Here is a 21644-nt window from a genome sequence, read left to right as displayed (position 1 = left end):
CTCATCTGTAATTTAGGGTTTCATTTAATTTTGTCTGCCTTTCTGATTTTAAGTCACTTTCTTATGATGGTAGATTTTCATACATGTTTGCATCTAGATTTGATCTTCAAGGAAATGCATTTGCCTACTTATCAGGTTCTGTTTAATTTAGCTGCTCTTTCTTGTATGCGTTCTAGAATGAGTAACTGCAATGTTAAAACTAGCTGCTACGTTGCTATGTGTTTGGTTGTGATTACCCTGATGGTTATTATGTTGGGGTCATTATTAAATTGGACCTGCTGGCTCATCCTCCAACTCAGTGTGAGCTCCCAGTGGTGCTGTGTGAATGACACTTTGACTGTGAATGACGACATTTTTGGTTAAATATTCTCATAAACGGAATTGATAATATTCTTATGTGTGCTGGAATGAAGAGTGACATTTTAAAGCATATTTATCTGATGTTTTTGTAAAAGAAGTAGTTAAATTACACAGTAATTTGATTGAAAACTGTGGAGACTGTGAATCAGAATTGAGTCAAACAATTATCACAGTCACTTGAATAGAGAAAAGCGTCATTTGATTGTGATTACACACCTGATAACATTAATGTAAGTGAACAGAACTGTTTATAACGTCTCATAACACACTCGCTATGCTGTGATGTTAAGTTATTAGCTTTAATTTATCCAGGAGCAAATGTACAGTGGTGGCCAAAAATATTGGCACCCTTGGTAAATATGAGCAAAGAATGCTGTAAAAAAAAAAAAATCTGCATTGTGCATCTGCAATCCGCTTTTGATCTTTCATTCAAAAAAATAACAAAAATCTAACCTTTAATTGAAGTAAAACAATTGAAACAGGGGAAATATCTCATTATTAAATACACGTTTTTTTTCTCCAAAATGTGTTGGCCATAATTTTTGGCACCCTTTTATTCAGTACTTTGTGCAACCTCCCTTTGCCAAGATAACAGCTCTGAGTCTTCTCTTATAATGCCTAATGAGGTTGGAGAACACCTGGCAAGAGATCTGAGACCATTCCTCCATACAGAATCTCTCCAGATCCTTCAAATTTAGAGGTCCATGTTGGTGGACTCTCCTCTTCAGTTCACCCCACATATTTTCTATGGGGTTAAGGTCAGGGGACTGGGATGGCCATGGCAGAACCTTGATTTTGTGGTCAGTGAACCATTTTTGTGTTGATTTTGATGTTTGTTTTGGATCATTGTCCTGCTGGAAGATCCAACAGGGCCCATTGTAAGCTTTCTGGCAGAGGCAGCCAGTATCTGTTGGTATTTGATAGAGTCCATGATGCCATGTATCCAAACAAGATGTCCAGGACCTCTGGCAGAAGAACAGCCCCACAACATTAAAGACCCAGCACCACATTTAACCGTGGACATTTAGTACTTCATCTCTGTGTACGCCAAACCCATCTCTGGTGTTTGCTGCCAAAAACCTCTTTTTTTTGTTTTTGTTTCATCTGACCATAGAACCTGGTCGCATTTTAAGTTCCAGTAGTGTCTGGCAAACTGAAGAAGCTTGAGTTTGTTGTTGGATGAGAGCAGAGGCTTTTTTCTTGAAACCCTCCCAAACAACTTGTGGTGACGTAGGTGATGTCTGCTATTTTATTTGAGACTTTCTGACCCCAAGACCCAACTAATTTCTGCAATTCTCCAGCTGTGATCCTTGGAGATTCTTTGGCCACTTGAACCATCCTCCTCACTGTGCGTGGAGACAATATAGGCACACATCCTTTTCCAGGCCGATTCTTAAGATCTCCAGTTGATTGGAACTTTTTAGTTATTGCCCTGATGGTGGAAATGGGCATTTTCAATGCTTTAGCTATTTTCTTATAGCCACTTCCCATTTTGTAAAGCTCAACAACCTTTTGCCGCATATCAGAACTATATTCTTTAGTCTAACCTGCTGTGATTTAAGGGAATTTGGCCTGTGTGTTACCTCATATTTATACCCTTGTGAAACAGGAAGTCATGGCTGAACAATTTCATGTGCCTAGTCACCCAGATGCACTAAAACATGTAAAATATGAATGGGAATATACTTCATATATATTTCTAGGGGTGCCAATAATTGTGGCCAACATGATTTGGAGAAAAATATTTATTTAATAATAATAAATTTGCTCATATTTACCAAGGGTGCCAATATTTTTGGCCACCACTGTAGGTGTCCTTGCTGATGTTATACATGTTCATTTGGGAAAGAGGGCTGACACAGTTTAATCCATAGCATGCTCTTCTCGAGATTTATTTAAAGATTTTACAATAAGAGAGAAAAAAAAAACACGTACATTGTGTCATTATTACAAGTGACCCAGCAACAAATATTTTTAATTTTTTTGGGATAATTTCGTAATATTCTGCTTAAAACTACTCGAACACACATTACTCTCGTAGACTCTCATTAGAAAAAAGCAAAAGCAATGCTTGTCAGAGAAATGGTGCACAGCAAATGCTTGCTAAGATAAGTTAGAAACGCTTTTAGGGCTGGGCTTAGCGAAGGGTCGATTCGGTCCAATGTAACTCATATTTTAGTAGAAATTTTAACATCAGCTGTCTCCTTGGTGCTAGGAAGTGTAATTGGGCTTGAAATCATGATCATGCCTCTAGGCTGCAATGGCAAGATGTACAGTGAAAGGAATTACATGTTGGTCTGTTTTCACCCAAAACTGATTGGATTGCTTCAGAAGACATTGAATTAAACCACTTAAATCTTATGGATTACTTTTATGCTGCTGTTATGTTCTTATTGGAGTGTGGCAGGGCGGAGGGCGGGGCCGGGCCGTGATTCCGCACACCCGGCCCCTAATTAGGCTGTTCAAGTCCGAGAGGGATAAAGGCGACTGGAGACGGCAGTGCGACAGAGAGAGAATTACAGGCAGCTGCCCTGTATGTGTTTATGTTTGTCTTTTTGTTTAAGTTAATCATTAAATGATTATTTATGTTGTGAAGCCGGTTCTCGCCGCCTCCTTTCCCTTTTACCTTGTTACATGGAGCTTAAAAGTTTGGTCACCTTTCACCTGCGTTGTATGGATATACAGTATTCACATCATATCCCCATTCAAATATCTTTGTTTGTGTTCTGCGGAAAAAGAAAGTCATATGAGTTTGAGGAGACATAAGGGTGAGTAAAAGATGATAGAATTATCATTTTTGGGTGAACTATTCCTTTAAGGCTTGTGAGACTTAAATCTGAGTAATTACTAGATGGTTCTTGAGACCAAAACACATTATGAGTTTTGTTGTAATTAGTTGTAATTTAACAATCTGTTCTGTTAAAATATGAAATGATCTCATCATTTGGTAACAGGCTGCTGAGGGTAGTTAATCCAATAAGAATTATGTTTCTGATTTCCAAAAGTTTCTTCCTTAAAAGTACTGAAAGAATCTTTAATCAAACCGTTAAGGAACCAGAATCATTTAGAGGAATCGGAACCAGAATCGTTAAATTGCTCATAATTCCCATCCCTACTAATGATTGATCAGGTCTTAGAATGTTGTCATATGACTGAGCATGACATTATACAGAGATTTCACTAGTTAGATTCAATTAACTCCCAGTTAGGAATTAATATTTAGTAGAAACTCCCTGTGAGAAATCCAACTCTGAGACTTTTAGAGGTGGTTTTTGTAATAGATTTGAGATAAAACCAGTGCTTTATTATTTTTCTATTATTGATTGGCTGGGTTGAGCCGGTTGGCACTATCAAAAAGGCTTATTTTATCTCGAGCACAGCAGTAGCTAGAGGGGTGTGCTGTGAGCATGTGTGTGGTCAGTGGGTGGGATGGCTTCAGGCAATCAGGCACTCTCGTACCACATGAACAAGTCTGTGTAATGCATTGCCACTGGTTTTCTCTATTTACTAGTGCTGTCAGTCAATGTAAAATCACAAATAATAGCATAATGTTTGTAGTTAATCGCAGTTTTTAAAAGTGCTGAGATTTGACGCCATGTATTCTTATTTTCATGTCAAAATTCATTTATTTCCATCTTAGGAAAGAAAACAAAACAATATGTAGCAATATAATGCTTTATTAACATTTTCCAAACAAAGCCTTGCACAATATAAAGACAATGCACAAAAATATCACCAATTCAAGTAACATTAAACATTTCCCAAAGTCTAAGTGGGAGTTTGACTAAATGAAAGAACTAGTCCCCACATAGGTTGCATAGTCATTGCAATGGGCATTAAATCCCTAAAACTGTCATCCTCCACAATATTAATTTGCCGGTAGACTGTTGCTATCCGCTTTGTTACAGCAATCATGAAGCTGCGTTCATAATGAAAGCGGCAATGCCAGCGTTGTACGCCACTTTGAACTCACCATGAAAAACGCTTGCAAACAAAAACGTCTCATTCTGCGTTTTGGTGATAGTTAAGATTTGGTATGCAATTAAAACGTGCCTTACATAGGCTCTCTCTCTCCCTCTCTCTCTCTCTCTCTCTCTCTCTATCTATCTATCTATCTATCTATATATATATATATATATATAATAACAACAAACAACCTCCCTCCGCGGCTCTATCATAGGAGAGAAAGTAACGGTCAACAAGCGTGTTAAGACTGTTCCGCCCATAGAATGTCTATGGGGCCACCACGTTATGCTGTTTTATGCTAAGCTTTTAGGCTCTTATTGGTAGAAGGGCTGTGGCGTGTGCGTCAGTGTTATGACTCCGGGCGGACACATTACAGAGGTTCCGCCATTCACACCAGTGTTTATGTTGTATTAACGGTATATGCGTTAATCGCGATTAAGAAAAATTACCGCGTTAACATTTTTAATTAATCACATGTGTTAATGTGTTAATTTTGACAGCTCTACTATTAACATTGCATTTTTACCACAACTGGATCTGAAATGGAGTCAAATAGTACATCTAATGTAATCTAATGTTTTCACCAAAATGTGAACATTTGTATCTCTTTGACTAAACAAATTCAATATAAAGCATTGCCATATTTTTGTGTAGTGCTTCAAACTGTCATGAATGGTGCATGAGGAAATTGCAGGCACAAATTGTAAATCTAAATTTCAAGGTCACTAATAGTGTGAATGCAAAGAGAACTGGGTTCTTTTACACTTAAAAGTTTAAAGTTATACATTTATTGCAGTTTGTTTTTATTTTTAATGTGTGTATGTGTGTGTGCATTTAGATTTTGGACCTTGTTAGCCTTTGTGGACCTTATGTTACCTTTTAGACAGTTAGTGGGTCATGAACCTTGTTTTTATAGACCTTGTGCTAATCTGTTTTAAGTGGCTCCTTAACTGGATGTGTAAGATCATGCCACACTTTACTGCTTAAAAAAGCCTGCTGCACACAACCTGTTAAATGAATATTTCCCTTTTAAAAAATTCTCTCATTATTCACCCTCATGTTTTGCAAAACCTGGATGACTTTCTTCTTTTCTTGGAACACTTTCCATACAATGAAAGTGAATGGTGACCACGACTTTTAAACAAGGCAAGGTTTTCAGTAAATAACAATTTAAATTTCAGTCTTTTCCTTTCACAAAGCTACCATATGTCTTAAGACTTGAGGCATCTTTACACAGTTTAATTAAGCCTGCTCTGTGCCTGCTCAAAATTATGTGTCAAGTCGCAAGAGTGCATAAAAGCCAGACTAAATAATGCCTGCTCTGACCCTATTCAGCCTCTAGTTGTCACGGTTTGGGAGTGGGGAGGATAAAGGACCCAAAAGTAGAGAGAGAGTTCAACAGTATTTATTCACAAGTTCTCAAAAGTCAAGTCAAGGTGCACCCTGCACCGGCAGAAGTCGGAGAACCAGCGAGCCGCCAAGGGCTTATGAAGAGTGTGTTTGTATGGGGAATGTGTGCATTGTGGAAGTGTGGAGCACTCAGATGAGAGTCCGTAGAAGATGGTGAGGTGCAAGTGAAGCCCAGATGAATCTCCTGAGACACGGGCAGAAATCGAGGAATCCTCCTCCACAGTCCTGGGCACCAGCTGGTGAGAGTGAATGCAAGCAGACAGGTAACCGCACCTCAATCGACCAGCAACCACAAATACACGAGCTCGTGAAGAAGGTTCGTAGAAGCTGGTGAGATGCAAACGAAGCCCAGACAAATCTCTTGAGATGCAGGCAGAAATCGAGGAACCCTCCTCCACAGTCCGAGAGTGAATGCAAGCAGACAGGTCACCGCACCGCAGGCAACCAACAGATACTCGAGCTTGTTCCAACTATACAAGAGAGAAAAGTTAGACTTCACCATAAACGGCACACATGTGAACAGTAACAGGGAACAATAAACTGGCCGAGAAGGAGGGGAAACACGAGGAATAAGAAGGGACTGCAATTAGAGGAAAGCAGGTGGCAGCGGGCATGTAACTCATGAACATGATCAGCGTCTCTACGAGATTGATCAGCGTTCCCATGGAAATGCTGATCACACGTGCCGGCTCCACCTGTGAGACACGGGGTCGAGTGAAAAACAAACAACAGTTAAAGCTGGCACACATGCCGGAACCGTGACACTAGTATCAAAGGCAGTTCTGATGCTGCTTTGGTTCTGTGTGAATAAAATGCGGCATTAGAGCAGCCTTAAACTTTTTTTGTTGTCATTATAGAGCATATACAGTACATATAATGTTTCATATTTAAAAGAATAACTTCATATTTTCATTTGTTTCATTATTTTATATTCAAAACATGTTACACAAAAGAAAGACAGGTTTGTAATTACATTAGGGTGACAAAATTATGACAGAAATTAAATTTTTGGGTGAACAATGCCTTTAAAACCTGGAATCCTAGTCCCTAGAACCCTAAATCTGACTTGCGAGATTTCCTGAATGCCTCAGGGTGATGTCAACCCCAATGTACCCTGTGATATAACCTGCAGAAATCCACTCAACTCTGTTCTTTAGAGCTAGAAGTATTTGATGCTAACTATATTAGAAAAGAGCATCCTCATATATCAAAGTAAAATGTCATGTTTAGATTTAGACTTTCCAGAGTTCCTCATTGGATTACAATGCAGCTACATCCTGAGACTTATGTACATGATGCATCACTGTTCATGCTTGGTTACAGTGTACCTTTAATTATCCTGGAGTATGTGTGTTTAAATGCAAATGGCAAAAGAGAGGCTATTTGTCTTCTAGGTGGAGTAGTCCATTGTTAAAATAACACTACTATCAGCCAGAAGGAGTGACTAATACTATCTGGATAGGCCGACTAACACTACTGTATCCAGATAGTACTTTTAATAAGTCTCCATAGTTTTATCTGAATAATAGTTTTGTTTAGTCAAACAGACTTGTTTCTTTACTGGTGGGTCGCAGGTCTATTCGGACTGGGTCGCGGACAGCAGGGAAAGAACAATGCCATGGTTCTTCCACTGAAGATATTTCAGCGGCTGTCCAAGTGGACTTGGGTATTAGTATTTAGGACTGCCAAGGCAGATTTAATGATAATCTCTCAATCAGCTAAAGGCTTCTCATCTGCACTTTCGTACGAGTGTAACGGAACCAGCTCACGATCACGATCTGTTCTTCTCTCTGGCTCGCGCATGCAACAGCCGGACTGCCCTCGATATTACAGAGCGCAGACCTCAGAACTGATGTGACCAATTTCAATTCTAGTGAGACTTTTCTAGTTTAAAGCGTTACGGAGGAAGTCAAGTCAAACCTCTCAAACAGTAGGCAGCCCTGACATGCCAAACAGCACTGAGGAGGAAAAGAGCAACACTGTGTTATGCGCTAATTTTATTTTATTTTTTTTATTATACATCACCTTTACAAAATTGTTTCACAATTTTACATGAGTAAAAGTTATATTTTGACAAAATGTTATAGTTTCTTATGAAATAATCTATTAGACCTCATTTTATATCAACAGTGGCAGTTGTAGTTAAAGTTTCAAGATGTATTTCACCTAGTATTTATTTTTTCATAAATAATATAATTTGCTATTATTATTACTGTTATTCAAGACTAGCTACACTGACCTAACCATGGTAATGAGGAGCCTTTCCTCCTGTGTAATATGTATGTTCTGTTTGAATTATTTTTGAAATTAGGAAACAAACGGGATAATAATGGACTCATAAGTAAATATGCTCTTACATTTTTAAAAGGGGGGAGAGAAAACTTAATGTAGATTTTGTTGTTGACATCAACAACAAAAATAATGTCACTTGATGCATGTCCTTTTACTTGAAAACCATGAACAAATCTATGCGACATAAAAGGAAATGCGACTCAGGATACATTAAATACAGGTTATGTTTTTACTATGGTGGGTCGCCACTTGAATTCCAATGTAAAATCTGGGTCCTGAAGCGAAACCAGTTGAGAACCACTGAGTTAAAATTACAGACAGGAGCAGTCTGGCTGCGCTGTCACGGACCTACAGTATATGTTCATTATTAATAATTATAGGACATTACTTTAAAAGTTCACACAACTGATGTTATTTTTCATTTAGTAGTTAATTTAACATGTAAACTAACATGCTTTATTTATATAACATGTTATAGTTAAATGCTATTTTTTTATTATGTTTATAATTTGGTTTATTATTATAATTCTGTTAGCTTTCTTATTCTATTTATTTTATTTATTTTCAAAAGGGAGACTTTTTTTATGCATACTCCCATAAAAATAAAAAAAAATGGTTTCAAGTTTCAATTATAATAAAGCAGTTGTTCGACCAAAAAAAAAAAAAAAACCCTTCTGTTTTCACTCCTTTAAGTTTCATTGTAACTGATAATAATAATTGTGTAATACCGTATACCGTGAAACCGCGAAATTTTCTGAGACGGTTATCGTACTGTGAAAATATCATACCGTTGCAACCCTAGTGTGCTCATGAAAAGAGGCGGCATTGGTTTCCACAGCAACAGTGTATAATCTCATTACTCGAGGCTGATTGTAAAGCCATAAGGCAGGCACACTACAATTGACAGGGGAGGAGATCATGTCACATTTTTCATAGACACACAAATACATACACACACACACACACACATTCCCTGGAGGTGATAAGGTCTGGGATTTGTTCCACACTACCTAATTATCCAGGCAGTAAAGTTAAAGAGAGGGCACAGCAGAGCGTGTCATCACTTTTATTTGTGCGTTATTTGTTTTGGATTAAACATGTTCTCTGTTAATGAGATAGTTCAGGCAAACCTAATAGAAATGTGTTTCTTTTAAAGATGTGCCTGAGACATAATGCAACTATTCTCAGCTCTTGGAGGTTGATTACATAAACAAAATCAAACAGACAGGGATATATTTTAAAAAAATGTCACTACTATGTATTCTGATGGATTGCACCCCATAACCTTAACACATCGATTTCTAGGTATACTTCCATTTTGACACGTCTGCATACATTCGAACGTGAGCCTGTCAAAGTATACTCCGTGTAACTGTGCGCGCAAACACAGGTGGTTGGCGCATGCATACGACGACTGCTATGAGACACCAGGCTTTTTCCCTTCCATAGTTTAGACCCATAAAGATGTCTTTTATATTCCAGACTTGAGTTATACAAATGCAGGTATCTCTAGACTTCCTCACATACGCTCTCTTGACTTGTACATCCACTGTTGTTGTGTCTACTTTAGTCTCCTTATGTTTAGCGGCAATTACATCATCTTTTAGCGCTTCTTTGTGACAAGGGCTCAAACGTGAGTGATGCCACCTTGTGGACCCAGTAATTAGTAATTAGAAAAATCAGGCTGCGCACGTTAAGTGCTCGAGCACTCTGCTGATGAGATTTGCGTCACGCATTCTTGTAATAACACTTAGTGGTCTAATATTGTTTGACACCTATTTGTGGAATTCACTTGTAGACCATTTCAAGGACGTTAACCATAACAAAGGAATTAGAACACTACTGCGCATGTCTGGCCCAGAAGCACTTCCGTTAGCGGCAACCCAGAACTGTCAAAATAAAATGACTAGCTAAAACAGAGTCTAGAGTCTAGCTAGAGTCTAGCTAAAACAGAACACATGAGAAATTTGCAAAACCACTGAGCGCAATAAGTGTATTGTAGTTTAGATGCTCTCAGTTATTTCCTCGTCAAAGAGATCGGGAATATTGGATTGCTCCTGTTGTAATCAATGAAGCCGTTCAATAAAGTTGTCTACATGATCTGTGGATAAGGTAAGGATATCTTTTGTAATGAAAAAAATACTTTTGTCTCTTTCTTCTGGATAAAAGCATCTGCTAAATGACAAATATAAAACTAAATGACTTACGCCACTTCATTCATTATAATTGGAGCGATACTCACTTTTAGAGCTCTCCCAAACTTACAATTAGTTGGTATAAATTTTGTTCACCTACCAGAGATAAGATGTGTGCTACAGCTGTTATTACTGCTCGTATCCATTCAGCCGTCTTGCTTCACTGCTGCAGTTCATGCGTCCGTTTGTCTTTGCTTCTTCTGAGATCGAAACACTTTAATTTCCATGAGTTCCAGGCATCCAGGGAGCATCCAGTCACTGAACGACATGGTCCACATTTTATGACAATCATTAGTAACGTTAATAGTGTTAAAGTCACTATGAATGAAGAGCCTCCCACTGTTGATTTGAATGAGGGTGTGATCCGTTCAGAAGTGATGATCCCTATGCCCTATTCCCTTTGAAGAATTTACCATCCACTGTGAGAGCTTTGAAAGGCTAAAAGGCTTATCAAAAATAAGGGTCATTCAGAACTCACTTAAGTCATTTTTATTGGAAATTCATTTAGAAGCATGACTATTATGATTGTTCTCCCTTCAAAGTGCCCTTCAGAGGGTGATTTATCCCATTTGGAACACAGTCTGGGTTCACATCTAGCAGGAATATTCAAGGAACAACAAGACTTCACTTGAAATGGTCTATATACTGTAGGTTATTCACATATATGTTAATAGAAGAAAATATCTTCACTGTCATATAAAGCTATCACCCACTTTAAAAGTCTGTGTTTTTATACATCCCTTAACTCTAGAATCCTTGACTGCAAAACTACAAAGTGATTCATGTTGGGTCAGTTCTCTGAGAGCTGTGATTTAAGAAAAGAACAGCGTGGAGATTCTGGTGTCAGATGAGCCAGATGATGCTTAGAGGAAAGAAACCGAAGCATCATTGATGTCTTAGTCACATACTATCCATCTCCTCTCTTCCATTCCAGCACAATCTCATCGTCTTCCACTCTGAACTGTTGAGAATGTCAGAGGAAGAGGAGAAAGTGCCACTCCAGCAGAAAAAAAGAGGCTACTAATCACAGGATGAAAAATCTCACTAGGGGTGTAACAGTATAAGATTTTCACTTTATGAAAACCGTCACAAAAATACCACGGTATCAAGGTGCATTGCTAATATTATTATCAGTTTAATATTTATTTATAGCTACATTTAGACTAAAAAAGGCATGTTCCCTACTGCAATTTAATTGTATGCCATACTGTCAAACATCATTTTTAAATTATTTTATTATTATTATTGAATTATTATTTATGAAATTGAATTAAGCAGAAAAAAATAAATAATAATTTGTAATGATTACTGCCCAGGTTAACAGTTGAATTTGAATGAATGAATTTGAGTTATTGTTTGCTATTGTAAATTAGTTTAATTTTAACAATACCTACTGAAAAATAATGCAGTTTATTTATTGATGTTTTTTTCACAGTACTGTCTATTTTGTGCTACAGTATTACTGTCCTTTTCATGTTTGCCTAAAGCACTTTGTAAACCCTATTTAGTACTTACAAATAAAACATAGTATTATTAGTAGTATTAAACACATTGTAGGCCTACTGTTGCGCTGCACTTAAAAGCATGAACAAACAGTCGGTCCATCATGATGTTGCATATAAGCACTTAAATCTTGGCTGCATTTGTGAGTATTAGAGCAAGACAAATATAACGTTAGTCTACCTATAAACCTATAATGAGTCATTACAAATCATGTAAAACTGTATTGTATCTGGTGTTTTTTTTTTTTTAAATGAAAGGGGGTAATTTATAATTTATTATTATATAGCCTTTGGTATTTTACTTTGAATTTATCTCAGCAAATTCAGTGGGATGATACTCGCTGAGATGGTGCTTCAGGTTTGAAGTCTTTCCTGCCTGAGATGACATTTTTGCGACAGACTTTACAAACTGGGAAACTGAGAAACATTGATGGTGCCTCGTGGGTCTTTAAGTATTCCCACACTGCGAATATCAACCCCTGTGTTGGGGAAAATGAAGGTTCAGGCTCTGAACATATCTGTGTGCTGCGCTCATGTGTCGCCTTTAAAATGGAGTGATGGTTAAATGTAAAATGAGGAAGTCGCAAGGTCAATTTTATGTGATGCTATGTAAAAGTAGTGAATTCTGTCTTAATTTAACTGATTTGGATTTTAAAAAAGTACAGAAACGAACTATATATTTATGCAATATATCTGTTTTAAAACCGAGGTATACCGTGAAACCGTTAGCCTACACCCCTAATTCGCACACAACAGATTGATACATTCTGTTAGATGAGACCCAACTTGCTGACTGCACAAGGTTAAAGAATTACATTTTGTTTTATTCCTGAATTAAAAATTTCACAGAGAACTTTGCTTAGGCCTAATGGTTTTTGATGCAGATTTGCAGAGGATGGCAGTATTTCATCTTAATGTTATAAGGCCAAAGTAAATTAATTACTTATGTGCAATTCTGCATCTTGTAATGATAATTTTCCTTTACCTGTGACCACCTGAATTAATTTGATCAGAGTTAACTGTTAATTGTTCTTAGCAGTTGCTGAGTGCTTGTCAGTTCAAAAAGATAACTGCGCAGGATCCCACCTCAAACTTGTACCATTAGTTGAGCCAGAATTTGACATGCTTCACATTTCAAACTAACAGATAATTTTTTTATAAATCTACTAAAAGTTTTATGAATTGCGCCATAATCAACTTAAATGTGGACCTTTTCCGGAATAATCCACTTCCAGCTATTTTAGCAATACAAAAATACTACATTCTGGTATTATTATCCTTCAAGTTATTTACATTGTGGCGAATGACAACAGAACTGTCACACTTCCCGTAAATGCAACTGCTTACTTGCTTCCGCATTGCAAAATAAAGTGAATACTGCGTCTTCCTCAATATCACGGTGCAGACCACAAAAACTGATGCAGCCCATTCAAATCCTACTGAGAGTTTTTAAGTGTACCTTGCACATACATTACCACTTGCACATGTACATACACCATTCTATGTTATATGTCCTATTAGTTGAATGTCTATTTATACTCTTACCTTGTTTTATATTCTGTGTCTCACTGTAATGTTCTGTGTGCACTTGTTTCTCCTATCACCAAAATAAATTCCTTGTGTGCGTGAGAACACTTGGCAATAAAACTCATTTTGATTTTGATTTCTCCTTGATGAAATCTGAGCTCTCTTTCATTTGTGTTTACATTGTGGCATGTTGCATGCATATGGACGCTAACACATAAGGAACACAAATGGCAAATGCATGCAGTGAGAACACAGCTGGGCTCCAATCCCTTTAGCGTGTGTGTGTGTGTGTGTGTGTGTGTGTGTGTGTGTTTACATTTGCTGCTGAGCCTCTTGTCAAGACTGCCTAGGCTTGGATTGTACAATGTGCTCTGTGAGCTCTTCTAAGGCAGCATCCTAAACATTATGAAACTGCATAAGGGATCGATTTGGAATGCTCTAAATAGGCAGCAACTCCACGCGCCACACAAATAGCACTCCACACGAGAGGTTTGAGTTTGAAGTTAGCATGTTGCTAAACTAAAAATGCAGTATTCTAATAAACATAACATCAACACACAAATACTGTATAAAAGTTGTATACAACCAGAGATTATTTAGCGGAGATGGGGAAACTTCTATTAAATAAATGGGAGAAATTTGAACGCCCAACGGATGTAGAAAAGGAAGTCCTGCCTTGCAGGGGAAAGCGCCAGTCACCTTTTAGATACAGACATTGCCTGTCAATCAACTCGAGAATGCGCATGCTCATTAGCTATACAAGCCAGAAAAAATTGCTCTCTCTTTTTTTTTTTTTTTGTTTTTGTTTTGTTACCGTAATCTGAGATAAAGAAGCACAATTTATGATTTCAGTTTTGTAAGATTTTACTGCTGATTTGAAATATGTTCTTTCATCATAATCCATTTTTAAGTTCTGAATTTGGAATCTGGAAATAGCTTCTCCAGAGCATTCCAAAGATGGCCACCAGTGGACTGACTTGCTAGAATGACTTTGATACAACTGTTTTTATTGATACTTTTCAGTACAATGGGGCTAATTTGTTTATAGAATACTTGAGATATTGTGAAATGCCAAATATGATTGAAATTAACAGAAAATGGTTAACCCTTTTCATGAGTGGTTATTTTGAATAAGTATCGTCCTTATTTGTTACTCAAAAAAAAAAAAGGGGAAAAAAAGGAATTGCCTAAATTGACAAATTTTGCCCTATAACTATTGTCCCTATATTTACACAGTATCACTTTAACCCACCTGGGGGCCTTTTACCACAAATGGGTCACCTCGCTGCCTTTTTTTAAATAATAATTTTAATCAAAACAATCTTCTGTTATTATTTTTATTTTTTTCACACAAATTATGTTGCTCCATCAATATTCAATAAAAAGAAATATCATTTTTCAATCTTGACACACTTTGTGACCAGAAAAAAAGCACCTTTTCCTTAAGGTGTTTCCCTTTGTCTTGTTCTACCCTATATATATAATCAACATTTTTCTCATTTTGTCTGCAACCTTAGAACAAACCATTTGCATCCTCAGTGGGGTTTTTTTTAAATCAGGGTCTGAATTGCTTTTTATGAAGAAAACCAACGTAGCCCCATAAATTAATGTGAATGGTGGAATTTATGGTGTAGTTGGCAGTACATTTGATATTCTTGCCTTCTACTCTTTGCATTTTACATTTGTTCAATTGTAAGGTCACTTAAAAAAAAAAGTGGGACACACTATTTTGGAATAAGATTGAAATTTTGAAGTACAGATATTCCGGTAAATGTATACATATACACAGTTGTCTGTTGGTGCATCTTTTTAATTTTAGAGCTGTGCAGTAGTAGCACAGAAGGCTTCTTTTACTGCAGAGGAGCTGGTGTGTGATGGATTACTTCTATAATGTTCGCTGTTTCTCTTCCACCATTTCCAGGAGGACCCATTCCTGCACACCACAGACCGCAATGATTGGACACAGCCTGTCTCGATCAGCCAACTCTTAGTTCTGCTGCACCTGATCGGACGACTGCATGATTGAGAGCTGATCATTGCCACAGTTGCCATGACTTGGAAACACTCCTGATACAGAGATGGAGAAAAAGAAACCATGTCCCCGCCTACTGGACTACTTGGTGGTAGTTGGAGCCAGGTAAGTGAGATTGTTTTAAGGTGTGTCTGGGTGTGTTTGACAGGTGAATAGAATCACAGGTGAATTGATTGAGTGCTGTGTTAATACGTCACCTCTGCAGGTGTGTTCCAGGTGCCTCTGGTGTACACCATCAGTTAATGATGAATGTGTTTGTAAGATAGCAGGTAGGAAGGAGAAGGTTACTGGGTCACCTAATAATGGAAATGAAATAGTGGAACCAGGGAAATATGTTTGTAAAGCAGCTCCTGCCTTTTTCAAACCTCCATCATCTGTTAACTCTCTCAAAATCAACAACACTATGACAGGTTTCCCAAACCTGAAAAATGTTGCCTTCTCATTAAGGTACATCTGAATCCAAAGTTTGCGTAACATCCTGTCTACTTAGGCATGGTACCAAATGGTACACTCGATTCAGAAAATGTTGGTCATGGCCTTCATTTGAGCGTCCTTGATGTTAATGACTTAGTGTCAAATTTGTCAGTTTATGATTCAGAAGGGTGCTCACTAGCTCCCCCTTGTGGCCTATATGCACCCTTTTGTCGAGCCTGTACTGGTGCAGACCTCGCAGCGGACTATAATCCAAACAGCCCATATGACTATGGTAACCTACCATCCTGTGCGTGCAGTTCAGCGGATGGTTGAAACAAAAAAAATGGCATCTGATGGAGGGGTTGAGAGTAATAAATTAATTTTATAAACATAAAAACTTTTGCAACTTAAGATTCTGTTTCTACTTAGAAAGAATTTTAGTGATTACATATTTGCTTGGTTTAATCTAAAGCTTAAAGGAATATTCTGGGTTCAATACAGGATAAGCTCAATCGGCAGCATTTGTGGCAATAATGTCGATTACCATAAAAATGAATTTCTAATTGTCCTTTCTACAGTGAGGCACTTACAATGAAAGTGAATGGGGGCAAATCTGTAAACGATAAAATACTCACTGTTTCAGGGCCCTGGGTAGTTCAGCATGTATTGACGCTGACTACCACCCCTGGAGATGCAAGTTCGAATCCAGGGCGTGCTGAGAGACTCCAGCCAGGTCTCCTAAGCAACCAAATTGGTCCGGTTGCTAGGGAGGGTAGAGTCACATGGAGTAATCTCCTCGTGGTCGCGATCAGTGGTTCTCGCTCTCGATGGGGCGCGTGGTAAGTTGTGCGTGGATCGCAGAGAATAGCATGAGCCTCCACGTGCAGAGTATCCGTGGTGTCATGCACAATGAGCCACGTGATAAGATGCGTGGATTGATGGTCTCAGAATCGGAGGCAACTGAGACTTGTCCTCCGCCACCCGGATTGAGGTGAGTAACCGCGCCACCACGAGGACCTACTAAGTAGTGGGAATTGGGCATTCCAAATTGGGGGGGAAAGGGGATCAAATAAATAAATAAAATATATCCACAAGACATAAACGAAATGAGTGTTAAGATGATTTTAGCGTGATATAACTTTACACAGAGAAGGTTAGTAAGCGATTTTATCAAATTTTACAACTTCATTGCCATGACAATGTAAGTTTATGTACCTAAAACCTTAAAAAAATAATTTAAACAACTTTACAGCTCAAATAATACTAGGGATGCACCGATACCGATACTGGTATTGGAATCGAGTCCAATTCCACACTCGTATTCGTACTCATAATAATGCTCCGATATCATCTGACGTAAAAATATTATTACGTAACATTCAGCACACAGATTAAAATCATGTCCTAGTGAGATTATTTAACAGCAAAAGCTGCGATATAATGAGATAAATAGATTGTTTGCACGTGCAGCGTTTTAAATGTGAGAGCTTGTGAATGTGTGGAGCCGGTGTTGTGCTGACATAGAGATACAAACTGCTCATACCGTTAGAGAACCTTGCCTCATACACGGAAAACACTATTATGAGCATCGCATGTTCTGTTTGTAGCAGATGACAGCAGGCAGATGCTAATTCACGTTTTAGCACGAGTCACATACAGACTACATATTTATTTATAAAGTAGCCTTTTGCGGTTTAATAATTGCTTTGATTCACGTAGCGACCTACTTTTCTGGATTGGGAATCTGCCGTCATTATGTCAGAGCTCCTTGGTCTAACAACACTTCAAAATAAAAGCTCAGCCAAAATAAAAGCTAAATTTAAATGAAAAAAGTATGTCAGAAATAGATCACTATTGTATTATGTAATATTTACTGTTATACTACTACTACTACTACTAATAATAATAATAAATCAATAGTAACTGTTATATTTAAGCAATATCTCACATCTGTGATGCTCTGTTATGCAGCACTTTATTTGACAAAAATAACTCCAGTGTTGTATTTAGGATTGTGCTGTGAGGTTCTGTATAAAATCACTTCATTTGATAAAAAAAGAATACAATTTCATGTTGAAAATTAATTGTTATACTTTCATTTGATTAAAGTTTTAATTAATTTATTTAAACATAATTTTGATGATGAAATTGAAATAAACTGCTGATATTGAGTTCAGAAAAAAAACGGTATCGGACTCTGTATCGGCAAGTATTAACAAAAAAAAAAAAAACGTATCGGTACTTGTTCTCAAAAAAATGGTATCGGAACATCCCTAAATAATAGACAAGTCTAAACAGAAGAATTAATGTTAGTGCTTACATAAAATTATAAGCTTCACATTTCTGTGTTGATACCCTGTAAAAATTGGCATAATTCACTTCCATTGTAAGTACCTCACTGTATCCTCCACTGTGCCTTGATTTTTTGTTTTTGTTTTTTTGCCACAATATGCCACAAATGCTGTCAACTGAGCTTAACTTGTACTTGAGCCTGGAATATTCCTTTTTTTTCCCTGTTCTTGAGCGTTACTGCGGCATCCACACACAACTCGCCACGCGCCCCACCGAGAGCAAGAACCACAGTATAACGAACATGAGGAGGTTACCCCATGTGACTCTACCCTCTCTAGCAACCGGGCCAATTTGGTTGTTTAGGAGACCTGGCTGGAGTCACTCAGCACACCCTGGATTCAAACTCACGACTCCAGGGGTGGTAGTCAGTGTATTTACTTGCTGAGCTACCCAGGCGCCCCCCTGGAATATTCCTTTTAATGTAATTTGTTCTTAAATATTAGATGTGATTTTATGGTCTGAAATCAGTTTCCTTAAGAGGGACATTCATACAAAAATACTGTCTCCTTCGGATTCGGACACAGCCTATATTAATTTCAAATTCCACTAACCAATGAACATCACGATGACAAAAGGTACATTCATAGAGTGCAAGCACCGGGCTGAGAAATGCCAGAGATCTGTCTTCCTGTCCCTCACATCGTCTTGCTCTGTTTCCTATTCAGACAGCCCAGTAGTGACAGCGTGGCACAAACACCACAGCTGCTGAGGCGCTATCCACTGGAGGACCACACCGACTTCCCTCTGCCACCTGATGTCGTCTTCTTCTGCCAGCCTGAAGGCTGCCTGAGCATGCGTCAGCGTCGGGTCAGTCTCCGTGATGACACCTCTTTCGTCTTCACCCTTACTGACAAAGACTCGGGCATCACCCGCTATGGAATCTGCCTCAACTTTTACCGCTCTTTTCAGAAGGGGCACCACCGGACACGATCAGAGGGAAAAGGTGAGGCTGAAGCTGAGTGGCTTGTGCAGCAGAACCTTTTCATCTCTTTTAATTCAACTACTGACCTGGTTTGTTCTTAGACATGTGTAGTTCTATTCCAGTTGTATTTGTACAATGCTTTTACATAGAAAGCAAAGAAAAAGATTCAAGTCTTTTGTTTAATTGCCTGAGGATTATCACAAATAGCTGTTAGGGGAAGCTGTGCCTTTATATTACTCACTATATAAAGGAATAGTTGAAAGTTCTGTCATTAATTACTCACCCTAATGTTGCTCCATACCCATATATATTTGGCCTAAAATATATATATTTTTTTGTAAATCTTCACACTTCTTTTTGTGACATATAATGAAATTAATAAGTGACATCTGACTGTCAAGCTCCATAAAGGACAAAAAGTACCATAAAACCCAGAGTAAAATTGGTTGAAACAACTATTTGATCGCTTTTGTGTGATGAACTGAACTAAATTTAAGCCAGTATTCACTCTAAAATCAAATCATTTATCAACATTGATCATTGATCATGTATAGAGCACCCAAATATAATATGGCAACACGTCAGTACATCAAACCTCATTCGTTCTTGCGCATCTTTTGACCAAATGTCATGACTCAAGAACAGATGAAGTTTGACTGAATTTTCATTTTTGGGTGAACTATCATTGTAATTTCTGTTTGATTTTCTCATTGTATAGGAGACAAGGCCCCTCAGACAGACCCTGCAGTGGAGGCCACAGACAAATCTGACCCCTCCACATTGAAACTCCCTGGGGAATCCACAGTGCCCCCTACAGAAGAAGGGACTTTGCCAGGCGAGCTGGGCAGTGGTGGAAAGTCGCCTCGGTCTAAACGCATTGCCCGACTGGCACCACAGAACCGGAACAGCACGTTAACATCTCTGTGTATTCTGTGCCATTATCCTTTCTTCTCCACATTCAGGGAGTGTCTGTACATCCTCAAACGCATGGTGGACTGCTGTAGCCAGCGGCTCAACCAGAGACCTGGTGCTCCTAAGGTTGCACAACGGTAAGATGGTCTTCTTTATTTTTTACTGTGAACATTGTAGCAACCCAGGTAACTTCCCCCTGATATCCAGCAAGACTATATCTGTTTACATAGGAGCGCATCTAATGACTTCAGTTGTTTTGCAACATCTAACTGCAGATATGTCAGTGTCAAATACTGTGGTGCTGCCTAAAGATGCAATCTCTGAGCTCTGCCTCACACCAAACTGTCAGCATTCTGCCTCAATTTTCTGCTTGTAAAACCTGATAATTTCTGCATTCCTTAATTCTCCCTCACTCTGTGGGATTATTACTGGTATAGTTCAGACAAAAATGAAAATTCTGTCATGTACTTCCCCCAAAGGAGATATTTTGCATAATGTTCAAGCTGTTCTTTTCCATACAATGAAACAGGATGGTGATTATGTACAAAAAGTACCATAAATGTTGTCCAAACGATGTATGCTATATTGCAGATTTTTTTTTTTTTTTTCGAGGAAGAAATAAGACTGTTAGTGGATTGGTAGGACTGTGTCAAGTGCTCACAAAAGAGATGTGTCTTTAGATGTTTATTGAAAGTAGTTAGACAATCAGCTGCTGGGGTGGAGTTCTGAAGATCATTTCACAAGCGAGGAATGGTGGAAGTGAAAGTCAGAGAAAGCGATTTTGTGCCTCTGTGAGATGAGGCGCTTTTCACACGCAGTTGTAAATGAAATGCCTTGAACTTGATGCGAGCAACCATTAGCAGCCAGTACAGTTCAATGAAGAGGCATGACATGCGCTTTCTTCCGCTCGTTGAAAACCAAACACACCGCCAGATTTTTAGAAGAATATTTCAGCTCTGTAGGTCCATACAATGCAAGTGAATGGTGATCAGCACTTTAAAGCTCCATAAAGCACAGAAAGTTATAGTTATAAGTTATAGTAAAAGTAATCCATACAACTCCAGTAGTTAAATGAATTCCTTTTAAAGCAATACGATCTAAAGAGAAAACGGATCAATATTTAAGTCCTTTTCACTATAATTGCTTACTTAAGTGCGTTCATGGTTATTCAATTGAAAGCAAAAACATTGAAACTTGTGAACAGCATTCTGTTGTAAATAAACCAAACTGCACTTCCGGTTGTATCGCGTCAGTTCTCGCGTGAACATGCCAACATGCTTATGGGATCAAAATCCCAGAGCGGAGGTGACGTCACTCCAGTGCAACTCCGATGGCTGCTGCTCAATATTATATTATTTGTGGTTGATAGATATGCTGCTTGTGTCTGTTTTGAGTATTTTCTGCCAGCTCTAGGAAACAATGTGTTGTTCAAGTAGGCCATTATCATAGTCCGTTAACACATGTATCGAGTCAGCTGAATTTAGTTAGCAGAGTTTTAGTTTAGGCATTATTTAAGATTCCTTGTTTGTTGGTTATTGGCTGCATATCTAAAAAACAAAAACAAGTCTGGGTTGGTGTGGATGTTTGATGCATGTTTTTACTAGCTGTACCAATGTAGTTGCGAGTTCAGAACCCAAGTATCCGTTGGAGTTGCATTGGAGTGACATCACCTCCCGTCTTCGAATGATTGGCTAGAGGAGGAGCTGTCGATCAAGAACTAGTGGACCAGTAGGGACACAAAACGCCCCCTGATTTACATA

General features: G+C 38.2%; 1 protein-coding gene across 33 annotated transcripts in view; it reads left to right on the top strand.

The window, feature by feature from the left end:
• LOC127453397 (MAP kinase-activating death domain protein-like) overlaps positions 1-21644 on the top strand; it is a 105278-nt gene that overhangs the window by 2334 nt on the left and 81300 nt on the right. For all 33 annotated transcript variants that reach the window (XM_051719803.1, XM_051719936.1, XM_051719821.1 and 30 more), the window contains exons 2-4: positions 15174-15389; positions 18716-18993; positions 19691-20021. In XM_051719803.1, the coding sequence (XP_051575763.1) occupies positions 15331-15389; positions 18716-18993; positions 19691-20021 (668 nt within the window). In that variant the 5' untranslated portion in view covers positions 15174-15330. The remainder of the gene's footprint in view (positions 1-15173; positions 15390-18715; positions 18994-19690; positions 20022-21644) is intronic.

The sequence above is a fragment of the Myxocyprinus asiaticus genome, chromosome 2 (assembly GCF_019703515.2).
Source record: "Myxocyprinus asiaticus isolate MX2 ecotype Aquarium Trade chromosome 2, UBuf_Myxa_2, whole genome shotgun sequence".
Lineage (NCBI taxonomy): Eukaryota > Metazoa > Chordata > Actinopteri > Cypriniformes > Catostomidae > Myxocyprinus > Myxocyprinus asiaticus.
Note: the sequence above shows the minus strand (reverse complement) of the source record. Positions and strands in the feature narration are given on the sequence as shown.